The following is a 22,547-nucleotide window of genomic DNA, read 5'->3' on the forward strand; positions in this document are numbered from 1 at the left end:
ATCAACACCAGGTATAAGATTTCATCAACTTTATTTCATCCAGTTAGTCTAAACATCACATCACCCCAGTGAACTGCAAAAACAAATATTTTTTTGTCAGAATATTTTTTTTAAATATAACTGTAAATGACTTCCTCCTCTTGAGTCGATTTGTATCGCTTTGGCTGTAGTGACATTTCATCTCATTTGGTAGATTGAAGCTTGTCAACATGTTATTTATTAGGTAGTTAATTCAATATTTTTCAACACATTAAAGGGGATTTAGCTCGCATTGGATGCAGTCAAACGTTAAGGGACACTCAGAAATAATGTCTACCAAAGGGCAAGTTTAATATTTACCATCTTTTCTGAATCCCTCACTGATCAAGGTGAAAAGCATTGCGGTCAGGAAACTGAACAGGTTTAATAAGTTTTTAAAATGTGCAGCATTTGGAAGTCTGTTACAACATTGTGCTTTTCTGGACGAACACATCCTAAACCGCTGTAATTGGAAAAAATGCTACATTCAGTTACCTTTTAACACTAGAATAACAAACTTCACTTCAAACCAGCTAGGGAACAGCTCCAACTCCAACACGTCTCTCTGGACACACAGACGACCTAAAGTAAAGTTACTTATACAGCAATATATGTAAGTAGATTTACAGTATATTAAACATTAAACACCTTACAGAAATTACACACCATGATGAGCAAAAGATGCAATGAAATCAAATCATTGTTCACAAGCGTTTGATGGATTGAAATGTAAACATTTGCATTATTTTGGACCGGATGGTTTTGAACACACTGGATCCTAAAATCATTTTTAATGAGGATAGGTTTGCTAAAAATTGCTTGTTGGTTTTGTGGCTTCAGGTCCATCTTTTTCACACTCATCCCTGATTTTAAAATGTCCAATGATAGATCTGGCATGCCGCTGTACAGTCGCATTTATTCACACAGTAAAATACAACATCTGTAAATGTGGCACATAAATGTCCTTCAATTTTATACACCAGCAGGCCCACACAACACAGTTTACACCGACAGAGACCAAACATACCAGACGGGGAATTATCAGACTGCACCTGCTTTATCTCTGTGATAGTGTGTGCTGATGTAACTGTATGTAATAACTAGAGTGAGTGTGCATATTTCACACTTTAACAGCAAACTATCATGAAATATTGAGCAGGGGGTTGTTAACGCTCCAATAGCTGGGAATTCACCAGACTGAGGTCAAACTAAGTCTGTATGAGGAGTCCACAGAGCAGCTTGAGTTCATAAAGTCATATTTAAAACACACATATTGGTTAGATGGATTCCTCTTTATATCACCCTTGTCTTGGAAAATACTATCTTGAGAATGTTTTTGGCATTTTTCCCCAATACTGACATCCACATCTAACATATGTATATACAAATGTATTATAATACATCAAAAACAATAATCAAATTGCCACATAAATCTAAAATGTGTCACTTTGTGCAGTAATTATCAAACCTCTTAGGATGCTGCATTAAAAGGAACAGTGTGTAACATTAAAGGGGATCTACTGGCAGAAATGGAATATAAGAAGTATGTTTTCTTTAGTGTATAATCACCTGAAAATATGAATCGTTGCATTTTCGTATTGTTTCGTTTGATAATATCTACATATGGAGCGGGTCCTCTCTTCACCGAGCCGCCATGTTTCTACAGTAGCCCAGAACGGACAAACCAAACACTGGCTCTAGAGAGAGCCATTCACGTTTAAATTCTCCTACACGCTTGGCACACGGGAGAATTTTCCGTTGGTTGCAATCTGCAGCCAAATCCTACACACTGCTCCTTTAAAGTTACAGAAGATAGATACAAGTCTGTGTGAGGCATGAATGAGTTGATGAATTTTGGTGGTATCAATTACAAAATCCTGGATTAACTATTGGAGATTATGGATTAGGTGAGCGAGAACCAGCGTGTTTGGCTAAAATGATCATTATTAACACATTTTGTCGCCACTGTTCAGCTCTCCTGAGTGTGGCCTCATATACTGAAAGATTATTTTTCACATAAGTGAAATCATGAGTGGTTTGTTCATGCATGTTTGGCAAGCAGAATAAATAGTATGATAAACACTGATTATTAAGACATCAAATAGCACCGTGTTGGCCCGTCAATGGTTGCCACCATCATAGCATCACATTTTATAGGGTGGATCCCTGGAGAGTTGTCAGATTCATGATTAGATGTCAAGAGGTCTTTAGGCCTCACTCATTTGGCAAAATGAACTGAATTAAAGTGAGTTAAAGTGAATGCCATTCTTTGAAATAACACTGTCAAGAGTAGGAGGTTGTCATCGTTGATGAGGTGTAAAAAAAATTGTGAGTACAGATTTGGCAAATGCATGAACTGCAGAGGTCTTTGTATAATTAATGTTAAAATCTGATTATAATGCAGGTAAGAAATAAGATGACTGCCAACCTCAGGTAGTATGAAAATGGTTTGGCGGCAACATAAGTCACCAAATCATAAAAAACAAAAACTGCACAGACAAAAATGTCCACTTAAAACCACCTTACACCGGCCACTGTACAGTATCTGTCATGATAAACATCATACTTCTCATCCGGCCCAGTCGGAGAAAATCCTCTCTAGCAGTTGCAATAAAATCAACAATTACACTGACGAAAGCAAACATCTCGTTACGAAGAGACCGAGGGAGTCCTCAGATATCCATCTGAACGGTGGAAATGAGGAGACACAAACTTAACTTTGGCACACTGAATGGAGAGGGCTGGCAGAGAGGCGAGGACCGAGCCTGCAGCTGTGTTATGGCAGTGTTTGGATGATGGGGACTGCACACTCATAGCCCTTTGTTGAAGTAGACCCTCTCCACTCCCGGGTGGCTGGCCCGGATCTTCTCCTGCAGCTCCGGCTCCAGGCGGCTGACTGACATAGAGCTGGATCGGGGGGGGAGGAAACGCAGCGGTTAAGGGGTCAAACACATTTACTGTAGGCGTATTATGCAACTTTCCAGGCAGAGGAAAATCATGCAAACTTTGCAAATATTCAACCAGACTAAAGGGCAAGGTTCAGTCACTATGACAGATGAGTTACTATTATCTCAGGGTCAAGTTTTCACTCACCTCTTCTGAGGGAACAATGCGCAGCACAGTGGAGTGGCAAACACCAGGCTGAGAAAGAAACACAGATCTATGAAATACACTGAACAGACGTACAGTCCAGAGCTTCCTGTTGTGACATCAACCTATTGTCTAAAGACATACCCGATAGACAAGAGGGAGGGTAAATTCAGCTGTGTGGTCATAGCAAGCTGGTCATTTCATGTGTACAAGCTTTAAAATCTGTGCTGCTATTTTCTTTATCATTACTGCAATATGGATTTGTATATAATGATATAGAACATTTTCTGAAAAATCAGTGAAGAAACTGTTTATAGATAAAACAAGACTGAGAGTAGCAGCTCTGTGAGGCTGTGCCCAGACACACAAACTGATGCTTTGAGCTACATGTTATTGCTGTATCGGCATGCTAACATGCTCTCAGTGACAATGTTAGTATGCTGATATTGCCATCTTAGTTTAGCGTAACATTTGAGAATCAGCACTAAACACAAAGTACAGCTGAGGCTGATGGGAAGGTCATTAGTTTTGCAGGTATTTGGTCATAAACCAAAGTATTGCACAAATGTATGGTCTGCTGATGTTGCTATATTAGAAGTTAAGGATCACCAAAGTCAGTATCCTCTGGTGACCATGAATGTCTGTGCAAAATGTATTGGTAATCCATCAAATAGGTTGGACAAAAGTGACCAATAGCTACACTGCTAGCCTGGCTAATAACATGCTGCAATTTCTATAATTCAGTGTATTAAATACCAGACAAATCAATAAACTTCATCACATTGATGCAAAAATCATAAGCTACTGAAATCCAATTTTGCCACAAAACACTCCTGCTCATTGATTTGCGAGATATTAAAGGGAAAGCTACCTCGGTGTGAGATTATAGCAAAATCTCTGACAGATGACCGGCCACTATAACAGGTCTGCTCTGGTGTGTTTGTGTGTGCTAGTTGGCAGGATGTGCTGTTCAAATCACTGTCATCTCAGCTTAACTGAGGGAATGTTTCACATGATTTTAATAGATTAATCTGAGGTCACCGGAGGGGAAGTGGAGCCAGGAAAACACGTGGGAGGACATGTGGATCATTGTCAGCATGACACAGCTTCATGATATGACTAACAAATCTCATGAGCACATTCCTCCTGAGATAAATCACAATAACTTAAACAGCAACGTTTATAGTGACATAAATCTTAGGATGAATGAAATTTCATGTCCTTATAAGTAAATAAGTGGGAACTTCAATGGAATTTGACATGGCTGTTTATCAGGTGGACCATCTCTGACGACTCACCAGAATCCCACCAGGCCGACTTGAATAGGTGCACTCATCCATGGGAACTTCTGAAAAGACCAGGCACAAAAAAAAGCACAAAAGCAGTGGTGAATTCCCATACTAGAGTGGCCTCATGTCCTCAGCGCTTTTCATTCCTCTGACGTGTGATTACGAAAAGAAAACCGAGTTGGTAGACACAGTGTGGAACATGAGGTTCCCACCATTTAACATTTATGTCTTAACGGATGTCAGAAATATGCCTTACCCTCAGAAAGGCCTTCTTTTCCAGATGGTTCATTAAAAACGGGGGGATAGCTGAAAAGACACAAAACGAAATATCACTGCGCGATACATTTTCAACTGAAACATAATAAAGTTGGTGGTTTAAAACTTGTATTTTGTTTAATTAAAGATTATTATAGACAATGAATGATCATATAAACCTATTCGTACCCATTCCTGGAGAAGCCATGAGGATCCTGGAGACCACAACCTGAGAGATGGCCTGCTGTGCAGCTTTCGTCGACTCTCCTAACCTGTTGTCATTCTCGTCTGTTATGGGAATGCCGTGTTGAAGTTCTCTGAAGACAAGGAGCAAATTAAATCAGAATCAACTGACCTTTTTATTACACAAACTGAGAGGAAATGGCTCTAAAATCTTTGTTTCCAGGGATATTTTCACCATTAGTGTTGAATGTGTCTTCTCAAAGTTACCTTTGTCTCATCAGAGGGATGTTGATACAGTTAGCAGCGGCTACAGCAGCGAATGGAACAAACCGTCCAATCAGGGGTGAGATGTGCTACAGCGTGGAGAGAGGAGGGAGGAAATTAATCATTTGGCTCTGCTGTTCTGTGATAGCACAGCCAATGTAACCTTTCAGACCAGTGGAAGTTATTGCAGCTTACATTTCAGATGCTGTACATGTATTCTTTTATAACACAAAGTCACTGTAAAAGCTGGCAATACAACATGCCGACACCAGGGCATGACCCTGTAAATAATACGGCTCTTCTATGACAAAGAGACTATTTGAGCGTGTCTAACTTCATGCCAGCACGCTCATGCGGCTGAGGTCGATACATTAAAATGAAATGCAGAATGGGGTTAGATGAACCGATACCTTTGTTAGTGCGTTTAGTCCTAGAGCGGTGGCGACTGCCCCTGTGGTGGCAGACACATAAGCTGTGCCAAGCTGACTGCAAACAGAAGAGTCACCGGTCACTTCACACACCAAAAAAACGGTTGAATTAAAGGGTTAATATGAGCTGGTGTCAGTACCAAAACATCTGTCTCTTACTTGACCGTGATCGGAGCATCGCCGCTCCTGTTGGTGTAATTGACTATTGCGTTAAAAGACTGGTTGATCCACTGCCAGAGCAACACGGCTGGAGTTGTCCTGCAAGATTGAAAACAATAGAGAATATGACTTTATTAGAAAGAGTTTAAATGATTATCAATATGGATTACCAAGCTTAAACAAATGTTCCTTTTTCCAGATGTCCTTCAGTAATACATAAAAATGTGATTTAAGTTGTATGAATATGATCAGCAAATAACAATCAATCACAGATTGCTCCGTTCTATTCTGTCGTTGCAGTCGTTGTAGGAGGAGTGTCAGTGAGAGAGTTACATCTATAAGTTACAGTCTGACAGTAAAATCCTACATGTTCTTACTTGTAAAATGTCATCATGCATCCAGTGATCGTCATGTTCATTGGAACTTGTGCTGACATGCGGCCAATCAGGATCATCTTCTCCCCGGTATCGGGATGGAAAGCCGAATCAAAAACATATTTGGCTCTCCACAGTTCATCTTCTGTCAGTCCTGGAGAGACTACACCTTTCCTAGGGAGACAGAAAAGATAACATTTAAAAGCAAACCCATTCATAAGAGCACTGAATTTACATTCTATTGCTACTGCAACAGCTGTACTTGCAGCTGGTTTACCTGTAGTCAGTGATGACTTTGTGTGCTTGTGATAGTTGTTCGTTGGAGAGGAGGATGTTCCTGGGGTCTGTGACGGTGAAGAAATGTTTGGCCCGACCTGTAAATGTGCTCTGGTCCCACCGGGGCTCCTTGATGTTTATGGAAGTGGATAGCTCTGCTGCCATATTTATCTGGGGAGAGAAAAACGTTTCAATAATCATATCGGGTGTTTTGTCAGAGCACAAAAGCATGTAGGTGTAATGGGGACATTATGTACCTCTATATGTTGTTCTCTGGTTGTTATAGTTACACAAAACTGATCTGGTTACAGTTTATTTTCCTACAACGTAATAATGTCCATCCCAACCTGTCAATATATTGATTTCAACAAATTTACATTTAAAAATAGTTGTGTTAAGAGTAAATGCTGCTAGTTTAAAGTTACGGCACCCTAAACTAACTTCCAGTTTGTATAGCGTATTCGTTTGTGTAGGGGCTGGAGCCGAGCGGGCTGTAGATTTAACATGGAGGTTCTGTTTCCTTATGTGTTTATCAGGTATGTTTTACTGTATACTTGATATTAATCCATTGTTAATATTTTTCCATGGCGCTTTCATTTTTGTACAATAAAGTGTTACAGAAATTAGTCCTGAAACCCGGAGATTAGTTCGCATTTTAGCACTTCCGTTTTCCTTCGTCTGGAAGTCAAGGTCATTAGGTCTGTGGTAAACACAAGCTGAAGAGATTTTAAAGTTTTGTCCTACGATATAAAATGTGTCAGTAAATAACCCACTCCTGAATTTTTAAGCCTTTATATGTCTTAAAAAAAGACTACTAAACGTCATCACGCCGACTCGTCCTCCTTCACAGCCTTGTTGTGTATACTCGCGCTCATGCGACCTTGGTGTAGTTTGTTTATAAGCCTAACGTTAGCTTTTTACTTCTGATGATTGCATTCACACTTCAATAATCATAACAGTGATGTTCATTTGTGAAGATTATCTTACGGATCAAAACGTGTAAGTATCATAAACGTGTGTTTGCCACAGAGCTTATTTTCTCTAATAATCCAAAATCCAAATGGAATAATCCCATTGGCTTTTTGTTGAGGGAACAAGGGCGATGCTAACTTCCTGGTTGGCCTACAAAAATACATCATCCCTGGAGCACTCTGTTATCCTGTGGGAGAGGAGCTGGAGCAGGCAGCAGATTTAACATGGAGGTTCTGTTTTCCTATGTGTTTATCGGGGTAAAAAGAGGCCAACCATGAAGAAATCGATCTATCTATCTATCTGACCAACACAAAGCAGAAGCCCACCGGTCACATAGAAAAGATCCTTGAAGGATTTACAGTCGTCTTCTTCTAGAGTAAGAAAGAATGGCACAAAAAAAGCACAAGTTCTCTGTACAGGAACACAAAAATGCCAGACTGATTAGTTATCTAGAATAACTGTGTTTCATAACTGCATTGTATTATGATGACTAATATTGTTCCAGGATGTCAGGGCCCCGCTTCAGCAGTCACCCCCACGACTTACAGCCACTCACTTCTCGTTTTCTTTTTTGCAGACACAGGTCAGCGAAGGAGGACTCATGAAAATAATGCTCCTCTCTGGATTGCCATGCTGCTTATTCAGCATAATGTTGCTATGGTGATGGCTGACCTGACACAAGGGTTGTGAGGCACTACATTGCAAAGCCCTATTATGAGCGCACACCAACCCCCCCAAACTGTGGCTGAAAAGCAGCTCTTGGAAAGTGACAAAGACCTCAGCGTGTGCACTGTGAACAACTGAGAATGGCTGCACAAAGTTGTTTTTTTAATTATTTTTTATCAATACAAATTGTATTAGGGTTAAGTGAACAAAGCACAATAGGTTATGCAATATATATTTTTTTTATCACCACCACTAGTGAATATTTCATTAAAGTTGTATGCATTATCACATCACAATCTAAAACCAGATAAGACTGGCCTGCACTGACTGACTGACTAAACACTGCACTGTCAAGAACATCAGCTTTGTGAATGTGCATGCTCCATTCCTCCCAGTGTGTGTGCTTGTGTCCAGATAACCCAGTCTGATCTGGTTTTTATTAACCATTTCATGCTCCAGCTGAACTACTGGGTAGGCCAGCAGGGACACACCAAAGTGCAGCAAGTCCATGCAAGGATCTGCAGCAGCATGCATGCATGCATGATGAAACTCCACCTGAAATTGCACCAAAGATGGCTGCTGGGATTGATAATAAAAGGGGAAACTCTCCTGTTTTGCTGGAGGCTGTGGCATGCAGGAGGCGTGCGGTCTCTTTAAATTGAATTAAACTCCACGGGATTCTCACGAGATGACAACAGAACACCCCCCCCTTCCCTTTTCTCTGAGATTGTCCAATGAAACACTAAAATCACTGTGTGAGTTGGTTTGAACAATGGTTGCAGAGCTGTTAATAATAGCAGAACTATAATGATAATTCATTAATGAAGGTGATAACAGGAGGAGTGAACTTTAGACCTCTGATCTAGACCCTGAGCTGCATCTGCCCTCACTCTCAACCAATCAAAGGAGGCCTGCCTGGCTATACATTAACCTGCAATTCACAACAACCCCTTACAATCAAATAATCATCCAAATACATAATCATCCATATACTACACTCAGCATCTCATTGCACATGTTTTAATCTGCATTTATGGTGTCTATTACACTAGAAATAGCTTGCTTTCTGTCTGTGGTTTGCAGGGTAAACATGCTCTACTGTGACTGCTACACATTAACCTGCAATTCACAACAACCCCTTATAATCAAATATATCATCAAAATACATAATCATCCAAATACTACACAGCAGCATCCCATTGCACATGTTAATTAATCTTCATTTATTGTGTATATTACACTAGAAATAGCTTGCTTTCTGTCTGTGGTTTGCAGGGTAAACATGCTCTACTGTGACTGGATATGGTTAATTGTGCAACCCGACCTAAACCAGTCAAATCTGGACTGTAACTGGAGGTGTTATGTGTGCATCTGAACAAAGAGATCAAACCTTTTACCTTTTACAATGCAAATCAAAGTATCATTTTAAAATATTAGGCACGACATCTGTCCAGCCCGATAACAGTCCAGCTGTGTGCGCCCCAGATTCAACTAGTATCAGCCTGCCACATCCACACATCCACACATCCTGCAGGCTGCTCATCAGAGGAGGCTTTAATGACAGTTTCTCAGACACACAAAGTGCATGCTGGTTCTTTTTCCCTGTTGACGTCTTAATGGATCCATTAAAACAAATAAGGAAAGGTTACTTACTGCACTGTGGGCTCCGGCGGTCCGCAAGAGGTGTCCCTGAAAGGCTGCAGCCAGCTAATTTGACATGCAGCAGCGTCAGAGGGAGCACACAGAGAGGCGCATCGTCACAGCGGCCGGAAGCGCAGCGACAAAATAAAAGTCGGCTATTCAACACCGACAAATATTGGCGTTTTAACGATAAAGAAAAACGTCTTTGGACATACATGATGTTTTTTTTTTACTTATCTACAATACTATGCAATCTTAAGAGAACACCTGAGAGGGGGCAAATTAAGTTCAATTTCACTTCGTCCTTTAAATGAGGCTTTTATTTTTCAGCAGCGAGCTGAGCACCACTTCCGGTGATGCTGTGATATTTTGGCCACATTGGTTAACAGGCGGTAAATCATTAATAACTGGTAAAACTTTGGATTTACACACACGACTCTACAATAGCCTGACACTAATGTCTAGTGTAATGTAAAGTAAATGCCCTTTAAAACAAATAAAGCATTTGTTTTGGTTCAAATATAAATAAAGCACACTGGCAATATTTGCACTATCTGTTTATATCATGTTTATTTTTGTTTATAGCTTATTTTGTATATTGTATATTGTTAGAATTAATTTTTTTTAATTCTTATTTTATTCTAACGTTTTTATCTATTCTTTTGTTATTATACTGCTTATTTGCACCAACAAAACTAAAGCAAATTCCTAGTGTATACATCTTACACCTGGCAATAAACACGATTCTGATTCTGATTCTAAAGGAGAAAAACAAAACAAAATTCAAAACACAATGAGTCACCATATGGCAAACTAACAGTCGCATCCCTTTCATGTTTCACAATCATTATATACCAAATTGTAATAAATAAATAAATAAATAAAACTACCCAATTTCCTGCATACATTCATATTAAGCCTGATAATCACCATGCTGATTATTCTCTCAGTTGATCATCAGCAGTTTCTGGGTACCTGTTTCCATCTAGTGGTGATTGGTGAGAGGAAATAATGCCACAAACTGCCTAAATAAAGTAAATGACGAAGCAACTTCAGTCTTTATTTCGTATAGCTGTGGCTGCAAAACATTAAGTTATTTTTTTTTTTTACAACTGATGTCATTGGTACCAATATTGCCTATACTTAAATGAATTACATTAACTCCCATAAGAGACAGCAGAGCAGAAAGAGAGCTACTTAACACTATAACAGGGTATAAAAAAGAACATAGTCTGTCAGTGCCATGTGATAAAAATCAAATACAAAAGTGCAAAGAGAACACACTCGTTTCCGACGTCTAACCCTATCATCTCACTTCACAAAATAAACTGTTGCGCTTTCGGTTACAAAAAGAAAGAAAAAAGAGTTCACGTTATATTTACTGCAGTCTTTTGTTTTGAGGCCATGCCAAGTGACAGATGTAGCTTACATACTGTATATGGAAACACTCTGGTCATCATTAAACACACAAAGATTACTTACATTTAGTTGTTATTCTCAGCATTAGTTCATTCATGTTTCCTGACAAACCAGCAGGTGTTGTGACGGTACTGGTCATAGTAGCAATCATTTCTAGCAATAAAAACATCATGCACAGAGAGGAAAAAAGTTGAAAGGATGGTGGTATTTAGCTAGATGTGATAGTTTCCATTTCATTGTGATTATGGCACACATTTTTTTTTGGTCCATGGGGTTATGAATGCTTCATCTTCTTCTCTGTGTAGCCTCCTGCCATCCTCGCCAGGTGACCTTTACAGGAAATAGTCTGGCGTACGCCGCGTCACGTGGGGCTCCCCTCTGCGTGGTGCAGGGTCGAACTGTAGGCTAAAAAAAAAACGGAGCAAGTCTCCTCATCAACTCACATTTTTCTTCAATAATATTTTTTAAGAAAGTGCCAAAATTTAAAAATTGTACTTACAAGGAGTATTTCAATGTGTCATCAAGTTCCATGATTGCTGCCTGGTTTCCACAGCGATAACAATAGTTTGGTGCACTGAAGATCGTCACTACATTGCGGTCGTGGCACCAATTATAACCCTAAAATCAAGAGATTACTTGTATGTTACCTATTTTTAATCCACAACATGTAAAGTCAAATCTGCATCTGCAGCAAAAACAGAATTACTTCCAGGAGATAAACAAAGTTAAAGTACCTCCATCACCAGCTGGTGGGCTCTTGAAACCAAAGTTAGGCCGTTTGCGTGGTTGAAGGTCTCCGAAATGTCCTGCCCGAAGGTATAACCAGCACCGCGGGGCGAGATGCCCCAGCCACCACGGTCATCTGGGTCGGACCATAACAAGTCACACATTGGACCCTGAAAGAGGAGGAAACATCAGTGTCTCTTTACACATGCAAACACAAAATCTATCCAATGTGTAGACGTTTTAGGATACTGTCAAACTGCAGACTTATATTAGGGCTGCAGCTAAAAATATTTTCATTATTGATTAATCTGCTGATTATTTTCTTGAGTTATTGCTTGTTCTATAAATTCTCAGAGAATTGTGACAAAGAAAACAAAAACAAAAAATCACATTTGAAAAGCTAAAACCAGTGAATTAACAAACTATTAAAGTTGTTGCTGATTAATTTTCTATGGATCAATTCGAAAATCTGATTAAAGTGCATGAATGTGCAATATATATATGATGTAAAAATTGTAAAACTGTAGGAGCATTCTTGCAGCTACATGCCGCATCATACTCCTTAATATAAATGTAGTAACATCCATATGTTATGACAGTAAATTACAGAATAATCCATAATATAGAAGGGCCTTCAAGAGAAGTTTGTCAAATGTGTAGAATTTACCTCATGAGGAACCTCCTGCAAGCGATCCAGCGCTCTGATGTGTTCCAGTGTGTCTATTGAAGGGGACAATCCTCCATGGAGGCAGAAAATCTTACAAGAAGAGAGAGAAAATAAATGACGAGTCCCCGTATGTATGCTTTATGTCACATGCCACACCTGAATACACAACCTTACCTGGTTATCTACCAGCGCAGTGAGGGGCAGATAGTCAAACAGATCTGTGAAGTACTTCCAAACATTGGCATTTCCATATTTCCTTAAGCACTCGTCGTAGAAGCCGTACACCTGTGTGATCTGTCTGCTCTCGTGGTTCCCTCGGAGAATTGTGATTCGCTCACGGAACCTTACCTATAAAGAAAAATGGATTTATAAACAAAAAGAAAAAATAATCAGCTATAAACATAATCCTTGCTTACAATATATATATATACCCTACCCTCCAGATGCTTTATGAGCAGTCTGTCATCAGACAGGCACAGAAAATTGTGTCAGACCCAACTCACATCTTACACCAGGAGTACCAACTTTTATCTTCCGGCAGGAGATATAGAGTCCCACGGTGCAGATTGAACCGTTACAAACATTCATTCTTGCCAATGTCTATTAAACTTCTCAACAACTCGTAACATAAAGCTATCATAAGGACAGTGCAATATGTTTAGACAGTGCAATATGTTAAATAGGGGCAGTGCAATATGTTAAATTGGGACAGTGCAATATGTTGCATCTGTGTAATATTGGGCTATTGTCTGTGCAATATGGGCAGGACGGTAGACGGTGCAGTGCACTAGGGTGCAATACCTGCCATGGTGTGTGTGATAGTATGTGCCATTATGTATGTGGACTGTGCATGTGTTGAAACATCTGTTTCTGTGGAACTGTGTCCCTGTCTTGTGTGGAATCGTTTGTTATTTTTGTTGATGCTGTTTTGATTTAGTGTTTGTAACTGCAGTTGGACGGAGCCCAGGAAAAATTTCCCCACAGGGACAATAAAAGTATATCTTATCTTATCTTATCTTATATCACAGCATCAGTGGCAAAGTGTCTTTTTGTTTTACCTTAAGAGAAACCAGGAGGGTGACTGTCTCCACAGAATAGTAGCCTCTGTCAACATAGTCTCCCATGAAGAGATAGTTGGTGTCTGGAGACTTCCCTCCGATCTTAAACAGCTCCATCAGGTCATGAAACTGACCATGGACATCTCCGCAGACTGTCACTGGACATCTCACCTCCTGCACGTTGGACTCCTTAGTAAGGATCTCCTTGGCCTTAAATGGAGGTGCAAGAAAAAACACAGGATGATGCTGATTTCATTCATTAATTCTCACTGTGCAATATCATTTTCCACTTGTGCAATTTTGTTAATAGTCTGTTTATTGTCAATAATGTATATACTGCTATTATTTTTATACTTCCTTCTATTTAAATGGTTCATATTTTGTTACACTTTGTTTAGCTCTTTTTTACTATGTTAGCTGATGACTCTTGTTATTTGCACTATCCCCTTTGCTGCTGTACACTGCAAATCTCCCCACTGTGGGACTAAATAAAGGAATATCTTATCTTATCTTATCTTTATCAAGTAACATAAAGCATGGTGCAGTGTAGGGGTGCACAATGTGTTTTACACAAGCCTTATTAATATCATAACACACTGAATATTCCTCATTTTTTCAGATTGTGAAGGATAAAGCATATTATTGGAGGTCCAAGAAAACACAGGATGATGCTGATTAACAGGTAACATAAAAGCATGGTGCAGGGGAGGAGCGCACAATGAGGCATGTGTTTTTACACAAGCCTTATTATAATACCCTATACATTTTTCAGATTGTGCATGATAAAGCATATTATTGTTTGCTGTGCCAGTGCACTCCAGTGAGGAAGCAGGAGTGGGCGTAGCTAGGGGAAAACATATTTTGCAGGCATCCTCCTCCATCTTCTTGGCTTCCCTTAGCAATGTACTGCATGCGGCTGCAGCCCAAATGGTGTGCTCCAAAAGCAAGGCCACATGCATTAGCTCAGGCAGTACTTGTTCTTGTAAGATGTACCAGCTAACAGTCAGCTGGCATGATAGAAAGCTAATGAATAGCTGCTGCAAACCCCTTACCTTTTCACACAGGACTTTGACCTGATTCTCACTCAGCTGTTTGCACTCATTCAGCTGTTCAATCCATCCGTCCAGCTCCTTGGTGAATGACTTGTCGTCCATGCCTGCTTTGCCGTCAGCTCAGACGAGCAGCTTTAAAGAAAGTGTCTCAGGAAAACCTCCTCTGTTGCTGTTTTCGGTGCGTTTTGCTATGCTACGTCCTATAGCAAGCTGTCCGGTCATCCGCAGCTTGTATGTGTGTGTGTGTGTGTGTGTGACGAAAAAATGCGTCAGCTGCCCTGCGTCCCTACAGTTTAGTGGGGACAACCGTGTTTAGTTCACATGATACACAGAAAGGATGAAGGTCATACAGTCATCCAGTAGTATATTGCAAAAAAGACTATAAGACGAGCAGCTCGGAGAGATTGTAGACCCAACCCTGTTAGCACTGGTCCACAGCGAGGCTGAGCAACACATCATGTTTACGTCATCGCTTCCATGGTGACAAACCCTTCACCACACGGATTTAACTAAATAAATGGCGTTTATTTGTGCAGGAAATATGATGATTATGATTACTTTATCTTGCTGGTTTTGTGTTTTATGCATATAGGGTTATTTAAAAAGAGAAATTTGCTAATAAGTTGATCTACGTCACCCTCTGCTGGAGGAGACGGGAACAGTAGTCAAGGTTACCAATAGGGATGGGAATTCCGGCTCGTTTTAGTGAGCCGGATCATTTGAGCTCAGCTCACCAAGAAGAGCCGGCTCTTTCTGCTCCCAAACGGCTCTTCGTTTTTACCACTTCTGCCTTTTATAATTCAGCCAAATTTAGCTTTAGCTGTTTTGACCTATGATTATTATGTGTGCACATATATCACTAAAATTATTCAATATAATACTAAACCTTATAATTTCCAGAATATCATAATTTTACATGCTGCTTCGTTTCCGACTGTCACTCATCTTGTCTGCTATTCGTGCACCGCACCACACCGCAACGCACCGCTACGCAATTCACCGCACCGCATCGCTACGCACCACAACGCAACCCCCATCGTAACGCAGCCCGCATCTCACCGCAACGCATCGCACCGCAACGCATCGCACCGCAACGCATCGCACCGCAACGCATCGCTCCGCTACGCAACGCACTATAACTGAGATAATTATGTAACAGAGGTGTAACCTGTGACAACATTTTGTTTACTCTATTAACTATTTGTGGAAGGCGGTTTAGGGTTTGTTTTGGTGCTCATGGAAACCCATAAACTATTAAACTGTGGCTTATTATTGAGCCTCTAAAGGCTGTTTTAAAATAAAACATACATTTATCAAGTTGATAGCATCTTTCCACTTGACAGAATGAGTTTAACGAGATATTTTAAACTTTTTTTGTTTTTAATTTGTGGTTGTCCATTTGATAGCCTCTTTCCCCTCCTGCCATGAAGCTCTGCACCACACAGGTAAAAACTACATTACCCAGAGTTCAACTGCTTCCTCTCAAATGCACATGCGCAGTGGCTCGCTCTACTCTAACCAGCTGTAGGAGAAAATGGCAGCACACATGCTAGGACAGCAGGTAAGACATTTCAATGATTTTAATGATTTTAATCATTGTACGGTCGTTTTGACTGAACCATTTACAGCTTTAAAACACATATTACTGTATTGTATTAGAAGAGGTAAGGCTAAATGTCCAACACATCTACATGAGGCATTGCACTTGAATGACTGCTAACGTGTTAGCCTACAGCTAGCTGACTTTAACGTAAAGGGAATTAAGTGTGCCAGAAGTTAAATCAGCTCAATCACTGGTTCCTCTGTGTTGACATCATGCACTTCTCTGTTCCAGGTCCGTCAGTTCAGCACGTCTGTGATCAGACCCAAACTGATCAGGGTAAATAACGTCAAACTGCACGAAGCACGAAGCATGACCTCTCGTTCAGCAGGACTAGTGTGCACAGTGTAGTAACTCTGTGTGTGTGTATGTGCTTCTAGCCTCCCATCCAGGTGTATGGCGTGGAGGGCCGCTATGCCACTGCTCTGTTCTCAGCTGCTGCCAAGCAGAACAAACTGGACCAGGTCGAGCAGGAGATGGGAAAAGTGTCTGTAAGTGTCGAAGATTAAGACCCTGAGCTGCTAATTGATGTAAAGGTCGATGGATGGGCCAGGATTATATAGTTGTTGGAAATTCGTTTACACATTGTTAAAATAATAATAAATAAATATATATATATATAACATTAATATTACAAATCAACAATGGGACAATAACACCAATCAATTCTGACAATGTAATCATCACATATAACATCACTAATATATAATAGTAATATAATAATATAACGTATTTAATAGAGAAATGTAACAGTAAGTAATAATAATAATGCATTTTATTTGGTGGCGCCTTTCAAGACACCCAAGGACACCTTACAAGGATAAAAATAAACTTAGACAGACAAAAACAACTGGACATGACGGAGACATATTTGTGCAGACACGTATGATAAACTGATGGGTACTATCAGAGTATATATGCAGAATATATATATATATATATATATATATATATATATATATATATATATATATATATATATATATATATATATATATATATATGGTCGATGGAAGGGCGATGATTATATAATTGTTGGTAATTCATTTACACATTGTTAAAATAATAATAAAAACTGTCAAATGTCCTGTATATCAAAAAGAATGAAGCATATTATATATATATATATATTTTTTTTTTTATATATATATATATATATATATATATATACACACACACAATGACATTAATATTACAAATCAAGAATGGGACAATAACAACAATCAATTTTGACAATGTAATCATCACATATAACATAACTAATATATAATAGTAATATAATAATATAACATATCTAATAGAGAAATGTAACAGTAAGTAAACAATGTCATACAAATAATTTAATAACTTTATAAAATGTCAGGGGACTTTTGAAGAAGTAAACTATGAGAAATAGATATGGTTTTAATATACATCTCAGGGATTACAGTAAAATTTGTAGGGCTATCCCCAAACTTCTTATTAATCTTATCCAGAATACAATTAATTATTTCGAAGATCAAACATCCTTACTGATGCTACTAGTAAGAGACATCAAATTTCTATAATTGTAGTTCAATTTATAGTCATTTTAGATTTTTTCTTGTCCTTTATGTAATTAATACAGTACATTTAATGGGAAAGCATCATATCCATATATGTAAGTGGAAAAATAGAAAGCCTAGTTCTATTTTTTTTTTAATGAAATAAAATACTTTGTCAAACTGTTAAATTGTAAAAAACAAACATGAAAGCCATAAAACTACTCAAAAACTTTGAAGATCATCTTTTAGATAGATAGCAACTTTTGTTATAACATATAAGTCATTGCCCAGGATGTTCCTTGCTAAGTAAGCATTGGGATAATGATCTGATCATTGTCCTTATTTAGCTAATCCACATTGTTTCAACTCAACCTACCTTTCTTCTAGCACATACATTCATTTGCCCTTTGCTGTGTGCCATTTTGTTTTTCAGGCCCTCATCAAGAACCCCAATATTTCCAGTATTGTAATGAATCCTCATGTAAAGCGCGCCATCAAGCAGAAGACTTTCCATGATGCTCTTGCAAAGGCCAGGGTTTCAACCATCACTGTCAACCTCATCAGTGAGTGATCACTGATTGCTGCGATGCGTTTTAGCATGGCATTATCTTAATCATAGCCAAGTAGGCTTTGTGAATGTATAGTGTATGTGTGAGTGGAATGCAGTGTTCATATCACATATCGTCAAAATGAAATAAGTTTTAGCCTATCGGTTAGGTCAATAGAGGTTACAGGAATACTAATAATAAAAGGAGTCCACCAGAACATACAGATGGAATACAAATGTTTAATTGTTGTACTACAAGAAGCTGAAGTAAAGAACATGTTTTCCACTTGGTTACTTTATTAAGTTTGCTCGCAGGAACCAACATGCAAATAATTCACATTTTACAGTCTTGTTTAATCTCAGAAGTCATGTGCAGAAATATCACAAGTAAACTAAAACATGCAATGTTTTCAAGAAAACCATCTTGTGTAGTTTAATTTAGAAAAACAATTTTTACTTTGATTTTTTTTTTTTTTTTTATAAATCATGACTGTCCTTTTAAGACAACTGTAGAGAGTTTAGCTTATAGGCACACTCTCAAATTGAAATCAACTGCAGCTCTTAATGTCTTTGACCTCCATGGAGGTCACAGACCTAGTGACTACACTAGGGCCGTCCCGAATACCATTCTTTGGGCTTCGAAGCTTCGGTGAGAAATTTGAAGGTATTCGAATCGTTGCAGCTTGACAGGCTTTGACAAAGCATTCAAATACTGATTTGGAGGTCGATGACCATGGCAATGGTCGAAGCCTAGAAGCATTTGGGTCAGCCCTAGACTACACTAGCATTATACAGATGGTATACGCTTTATTGATTCTGTGGTTTTACAATCCATTTGGGTTTTTTTTTTTTTATATTTGTTGGCCCAATGTGAAATGTGCAAATTAAGCAAGTGAACCATAATTGTATAAAAACATGCCAAAATACAAATAATGTAGATAAAAATGGCTTTTCAATAGGACCATTGCAGCTCCACAATGCATTTTCCACTGCAGCAGTTCTCCACAACCCCCATTGTTCAGTCCCCAGAGTGCTATATTGATATTGATTATGGTGTAAATAAACTTTGGAGTATGTTTCTAAATTTGACAGTAAGTGAATAATTCATATTGCAGGACCAGTTGAATGACATCATAAACAATATGTATTTTTTAACTGTAATAAAACAGAAAAAGTATTTAATCCCGCTCAAACATATCCTGCTTTTTGTTTTTCAGATGTTTTGTCTGACAATGGTCGTCTTAGAATAACTGGTGATGTTATCACTGCTTTCGGCAAGATGATGAGTGCACACCGTGGAGAGGTCATCTGCTCCGTCACCACAGCTCAGGTATGAAATGAGTGGACATACATTATATGTATGTTTCTGCACATCCTTGTTGAAAACTGGTCACCTCAAATAAAACAGTCCCTATTATGTATCCGTCACTTAAAACTAATTAATTGGGTTCTTTTCACTGTAAATATGTTATACAATCAACCAATTAATATTTATCCATTTTAGCCTTTGGATGAAGCTAATCTCACTGACCTGAAAGTAGCTCTCAAGGGCTTTCTTCAGAAGGGTGAATCCATCAAGCTGGAGACAAAGGTACAGTTTCAATGCATGATCCCATAAATATACAAATTACCTTTTTGCAGTTAGTGTGACTTTATCTTAATATAAGTAAAGGTGATTAAAAACCAGTCTGATGCTAATCATTTTCAACTGTTGTCTCCTCTTCACAGTCGGATCCTGCAATCCTGGGTGGCATGATCGTCAGTATCGGAGACAAGTATGTGGACATGTCCACCAAAACAAAGATTCAGAAGCTGACCAAGCTCATCAAGGAAACCTAAGTCCCGTGGACTAAAAAGATCGGAGACGACCAACAGGGGAAACGCTGATAAAATGTACATTACTATCTGTTTTGGCACTGCAGTTGCTCCATAAATCCAGTGTCTAATACTTAAAGTTCATATGGATGTTAATAAAACATACAAAAAATGAAGAAGCCTTTGTTGTCATTGTGTTAAATGTACGCTCATATTTCCTATCAGTTAACCAGTGATTATGATCTTGACACATAGTAAATTGGAAATATAGCAATTATATAGTAGCTGGAGTAGTGTCAATTAATAATTGTGCTTGTGTTGTAACTAGAAGCCCACGTTAGAGATGCGTCTTTGTTTAATTTGGCAGAGTGGCACAGATCTGCTTCTGCGTTTCCTGGAAGCTCTTCTGCGCATGCGTCTTCAGCGCATCCTGTTTTATTAATTTATTTTTCCAGGCGAAAATGGCTGCCTCTCTCATCTAAACCTCTGCTTAAAGGATTAAATGAGCATGAAATACATGCAATAAGCAACAGGAATCGCAGCTCCGCTTCAAGAGGACCCTCCTGGACGCCAGGTTGTAGTTAGTGCAGCTTCTTCACAAAGATGTTGTGGCTGCCAGAGGACGAAAATGTATGCGAACCGAAATTAACCCTTTCCATCTAACATCCACAAACAAATGAGGTACGTACTATTCATTTGACTTTCCTAAAAATAGTATAGCTGGGGTAACATTTCTGTTTGTGCATTTTGTCTTTTTTTTTTTTCTTTTTTTGTCAAACTAGTTGTACCCCTCTTTGTCTTCACATCACTTATGTTTTGTGTTGCAACGCTAAAAAGGCCTGTTGGCTCCACCAAAAGTAAGCTACTAAAAAATGCTTCTTTGGTTTTGTTTGTCTACACGTGTGCATGTGTATTATTTCTACCTAATGTTTTTATTTCTCTGCACTCTCCAACAGAAAATGATGCATCAAGTGACCAGCAGCAACAGTGACTATTGTCTGAGTGGACTGGCAGAGGACTGTCACCCAGCCAGCCACTTTGATTTATGTAGCACACAATCCAACAAATTCTACCCCTCTCCAACAACCCCTGGTTTGCAGCTGTCTCTTGCCGGCCTTGCCCCTTTACCACAGGGCATGCACAAAGCCATGATATGTCAAATGCAAGACACCCAGAGCGACTTCCAGGCTCAGACGGTGAGAATCAGGGGCAATGATGCTGCAGGGCCCGATGGCTCCAAGAAGAAGAAGGGTTTAGTGAAGTCGGGGCGGAGAGGGAGGCCATCAGGGACCACAAAGTCAGCTGGTTACCGTACAAGTACTGGGCGTCCACTTGGGACGACTAGAGCAGCTGGGTTCAAAACCAGCCCAGGGAGGCCCCTTGGTACCACCAAAGCAGCAGGATACAAGGTCAGCCCCGGCAGGCCCCCCGGCAGCATCAAGAGCCTGGCTCGGCTCAAGAAGCTGGAGTTTGGTTGTGACAGCGCCAAGAAATTTGACTTTAGCAACTGCAGTGTTCCCAAGAAACTGGACTTCACCAGCTGTGATCTTCCCACTTTTCCATACGCCATGATGGAGAAAAGACCCCTCTGTGAGCCCAGTGGCAAAGTGGATGAACCCAGCGAATGCAGTGCTTGAAAAACATTTGAGTGCATGAGCAAGAAGAAGCTTAGGAAAAAAACATGTCCCTCAAATGTTGGAGGAAAGAACTTTTTTGCCATTTAGAAATGGCTCTAAGTGTTTGTACAGTGTTTGACATTGTCTTCATCTTCATCATAATAAATGACTGAATTAGAAGTATGTTATTCCAGTTTGGCAGAGATGCATGCGTATGAATTAATCACACCAATCAGTATAGGCAAAAAATGTATTTATCAGTTTGTGGTTCAAACCTCACTAGAGAGTGAATTTTTTTTTTCCCTCAAGCATTTTGTTCCTCTGAGTTGTGACTTCTTTCTCTGCTTTTAACATTTCTATGGCTGGTTTCTTGTGACATTTTCTACATTTATAAAAAATTGTACTAACAGCTGATCAAATCGGCTTTTTTCCTGAGCATAAATATGTGGATGTGTAGCTGTCCTTTCTGTGTTCAATATGTGTTTTAATTTGTGATATTATCCTGCATCGTACCTATAATGGGGAACACTGCAATATATTTTTTTTGGATTAGCTTGAACTGGTAAAACTCAATGCATAATATTCCTTTTGAGCACAGTATTTGTTATTTCTGCACTTTGTGAATATAATTTCGATCATGTAATGTAGCAGCCTGTTTCCGTCCCTAAACTCACTATAAGCACTTCCAGATTTACATGTATGTTGTTATGCTGTTTATTAGGGGGGGGGGACAAACTTAATAAAACAGAAAAAAATGCTTTGTGGTATATATATGTAATAATAAATGCTTATGTACTGTATGTGAAACAAAATAAAATACATTTCTTTTCCACACAACTATTTCCTGTTAAAATGGAAAGCATGTAATTCTCCTTGTAGACACCAGAGGGCCTGTGTCTCCAGACAATA

The 22,547-nt window shown here is 39.1% G+C and overlaps 4 protein-coding genes across 4 annotated transcripts; 2 read left to right on the forward strand and 2 right to left on the reverse strand.

Annotated features, from left to right (window-relative positions):
• Positions 1 to 14: 14 nt before the first annotated feature.
• sfxn1 (sideroflexin 1) lies at positions 15 to 9,756 on the reverse strand. Its single transcript, XM_074648428.1, has 11 exons — positions 9,628 to 9,756; positions 6,338 to 6,507; positions 6,064 to 6,234; positions 5,687 to 5,785; positions 5,510 to 5,585; positions 5,103 to 5,188; positions 4,842 to 4,969; positions 4,654 to 4,703; positions 4,407 to 4,456; positions 3,112 to 3,159; positions 15 to 2,925 (listed from the first exon to the last, which is right to left on the reverse strand). The coding sequence occupies exons 2-11, from the start codon at positions 6,499 to 6,501 to the stop codon at positions 2,829 to 2,831; spliced, it is 969 nt and encodes a 322-aa protein (XP_074504529.1). The 5' UTR covers positions 6,502 to 6,507; positions 9,628 to 9,756; the 3' UTR covers positions 15 to 2,828.
• An 889-nt stretch (positions 9,757 to 10,645) lies between these two features.
• On the reverse strand, positions 10,646 to 14,770 carry LOC141775259 (serine/threonine-protein phosphatase 2A catalytic subunit alpha isoform-like). Its single transcript, XM_074648429.1, has 7 exons — positions 14,538 to 14,770; positions 13,486 to 13,695; positions 12,602 to 12,775; positions 12,428 to 12,517; positions 11,769 to 11,930; positions 11,534 to 11,652; positions 10,646 to 11,439 (listed from the first exon to the last, which is right to left on the reverse strand). The coding sequence occupies exons 1-7, from the start codon at positions 14,637 to 14,639 to the stop codon at positions 11,367 to 11,369; spliced, it is 930 nt and encodes a 309-aa protein (XP_074504530.1). The 5' UTR covers positions 14,640 to 14,770; the 3' UTR covers positions 10,646 to 11,366.
• Positions 14,771 to 15,983: 1,213 nt separating this feature from the next.
• On the forward strand, positions 15,984 to 20,202 carry atp5po (ATP synthase peripheral stalk subunit OSCP). The gene is made up of 7 exons (XM_074648431.1): positions 15,984 to 16,098; positions 16,372 to 16,416; positions 16,518 to 16,628; positions 18,094 to 18,223; positions 19,425 to 19,537; positions 19,712 to 19,798; positions 19,936 to 20,202. Exons 1-7 carry the CDS (start codon positions 16,072 to 16,074, stop codon positions 20,044 to 20,046), a joined length of 624 nt encoding a protein of 207 aa, XP_074504532.1. The 5' UTR covers positions 15,984 to 16,071; the 3' UTR covers positions 20,047 to 20,202.
• Positions 20,203 to 20,459: 257 nt separating this feature from the next.
• On the forward strand, positions 20,460 to 22,475 carry LOC141775260 (UPF0461 protein C5orf24 homolog). The gene is made up of 2 exons (XM_074648430.1): positions 20,460 to 20,703; positions 20,979 to 22,475. The coding sequence occupies exon 2, from the start codon at positions 20,982 to 20,984 to the stop codon at positions 21,657 to 21,659; it is 678 nt and encodes a 225-aa protein (XP_074504531.1). The 5' UTR covers positions 20,460 to 20,703; positions 20,979 to 20,981; the 3' UTR covers positions 21,660 to 22,475.
• Positions 22,476 to 22,547: the final 72 nt, after the last annotated feature.

This window comes from Sebastes fasciatus, chromosome 10, assembly GCF_043250625.1.
Source record: "Sebastes fasciatus isolate fSebFas1 chromosome 10, fSebFas1.pri, whole genome shotgun sequence".
NCBI classification, from domain to species: Eukaryota; Metazoa; Chordata; class Actinopteri; order Perciformes; family Sebastidae; genus Sebastes; species Sebastes fasciatus.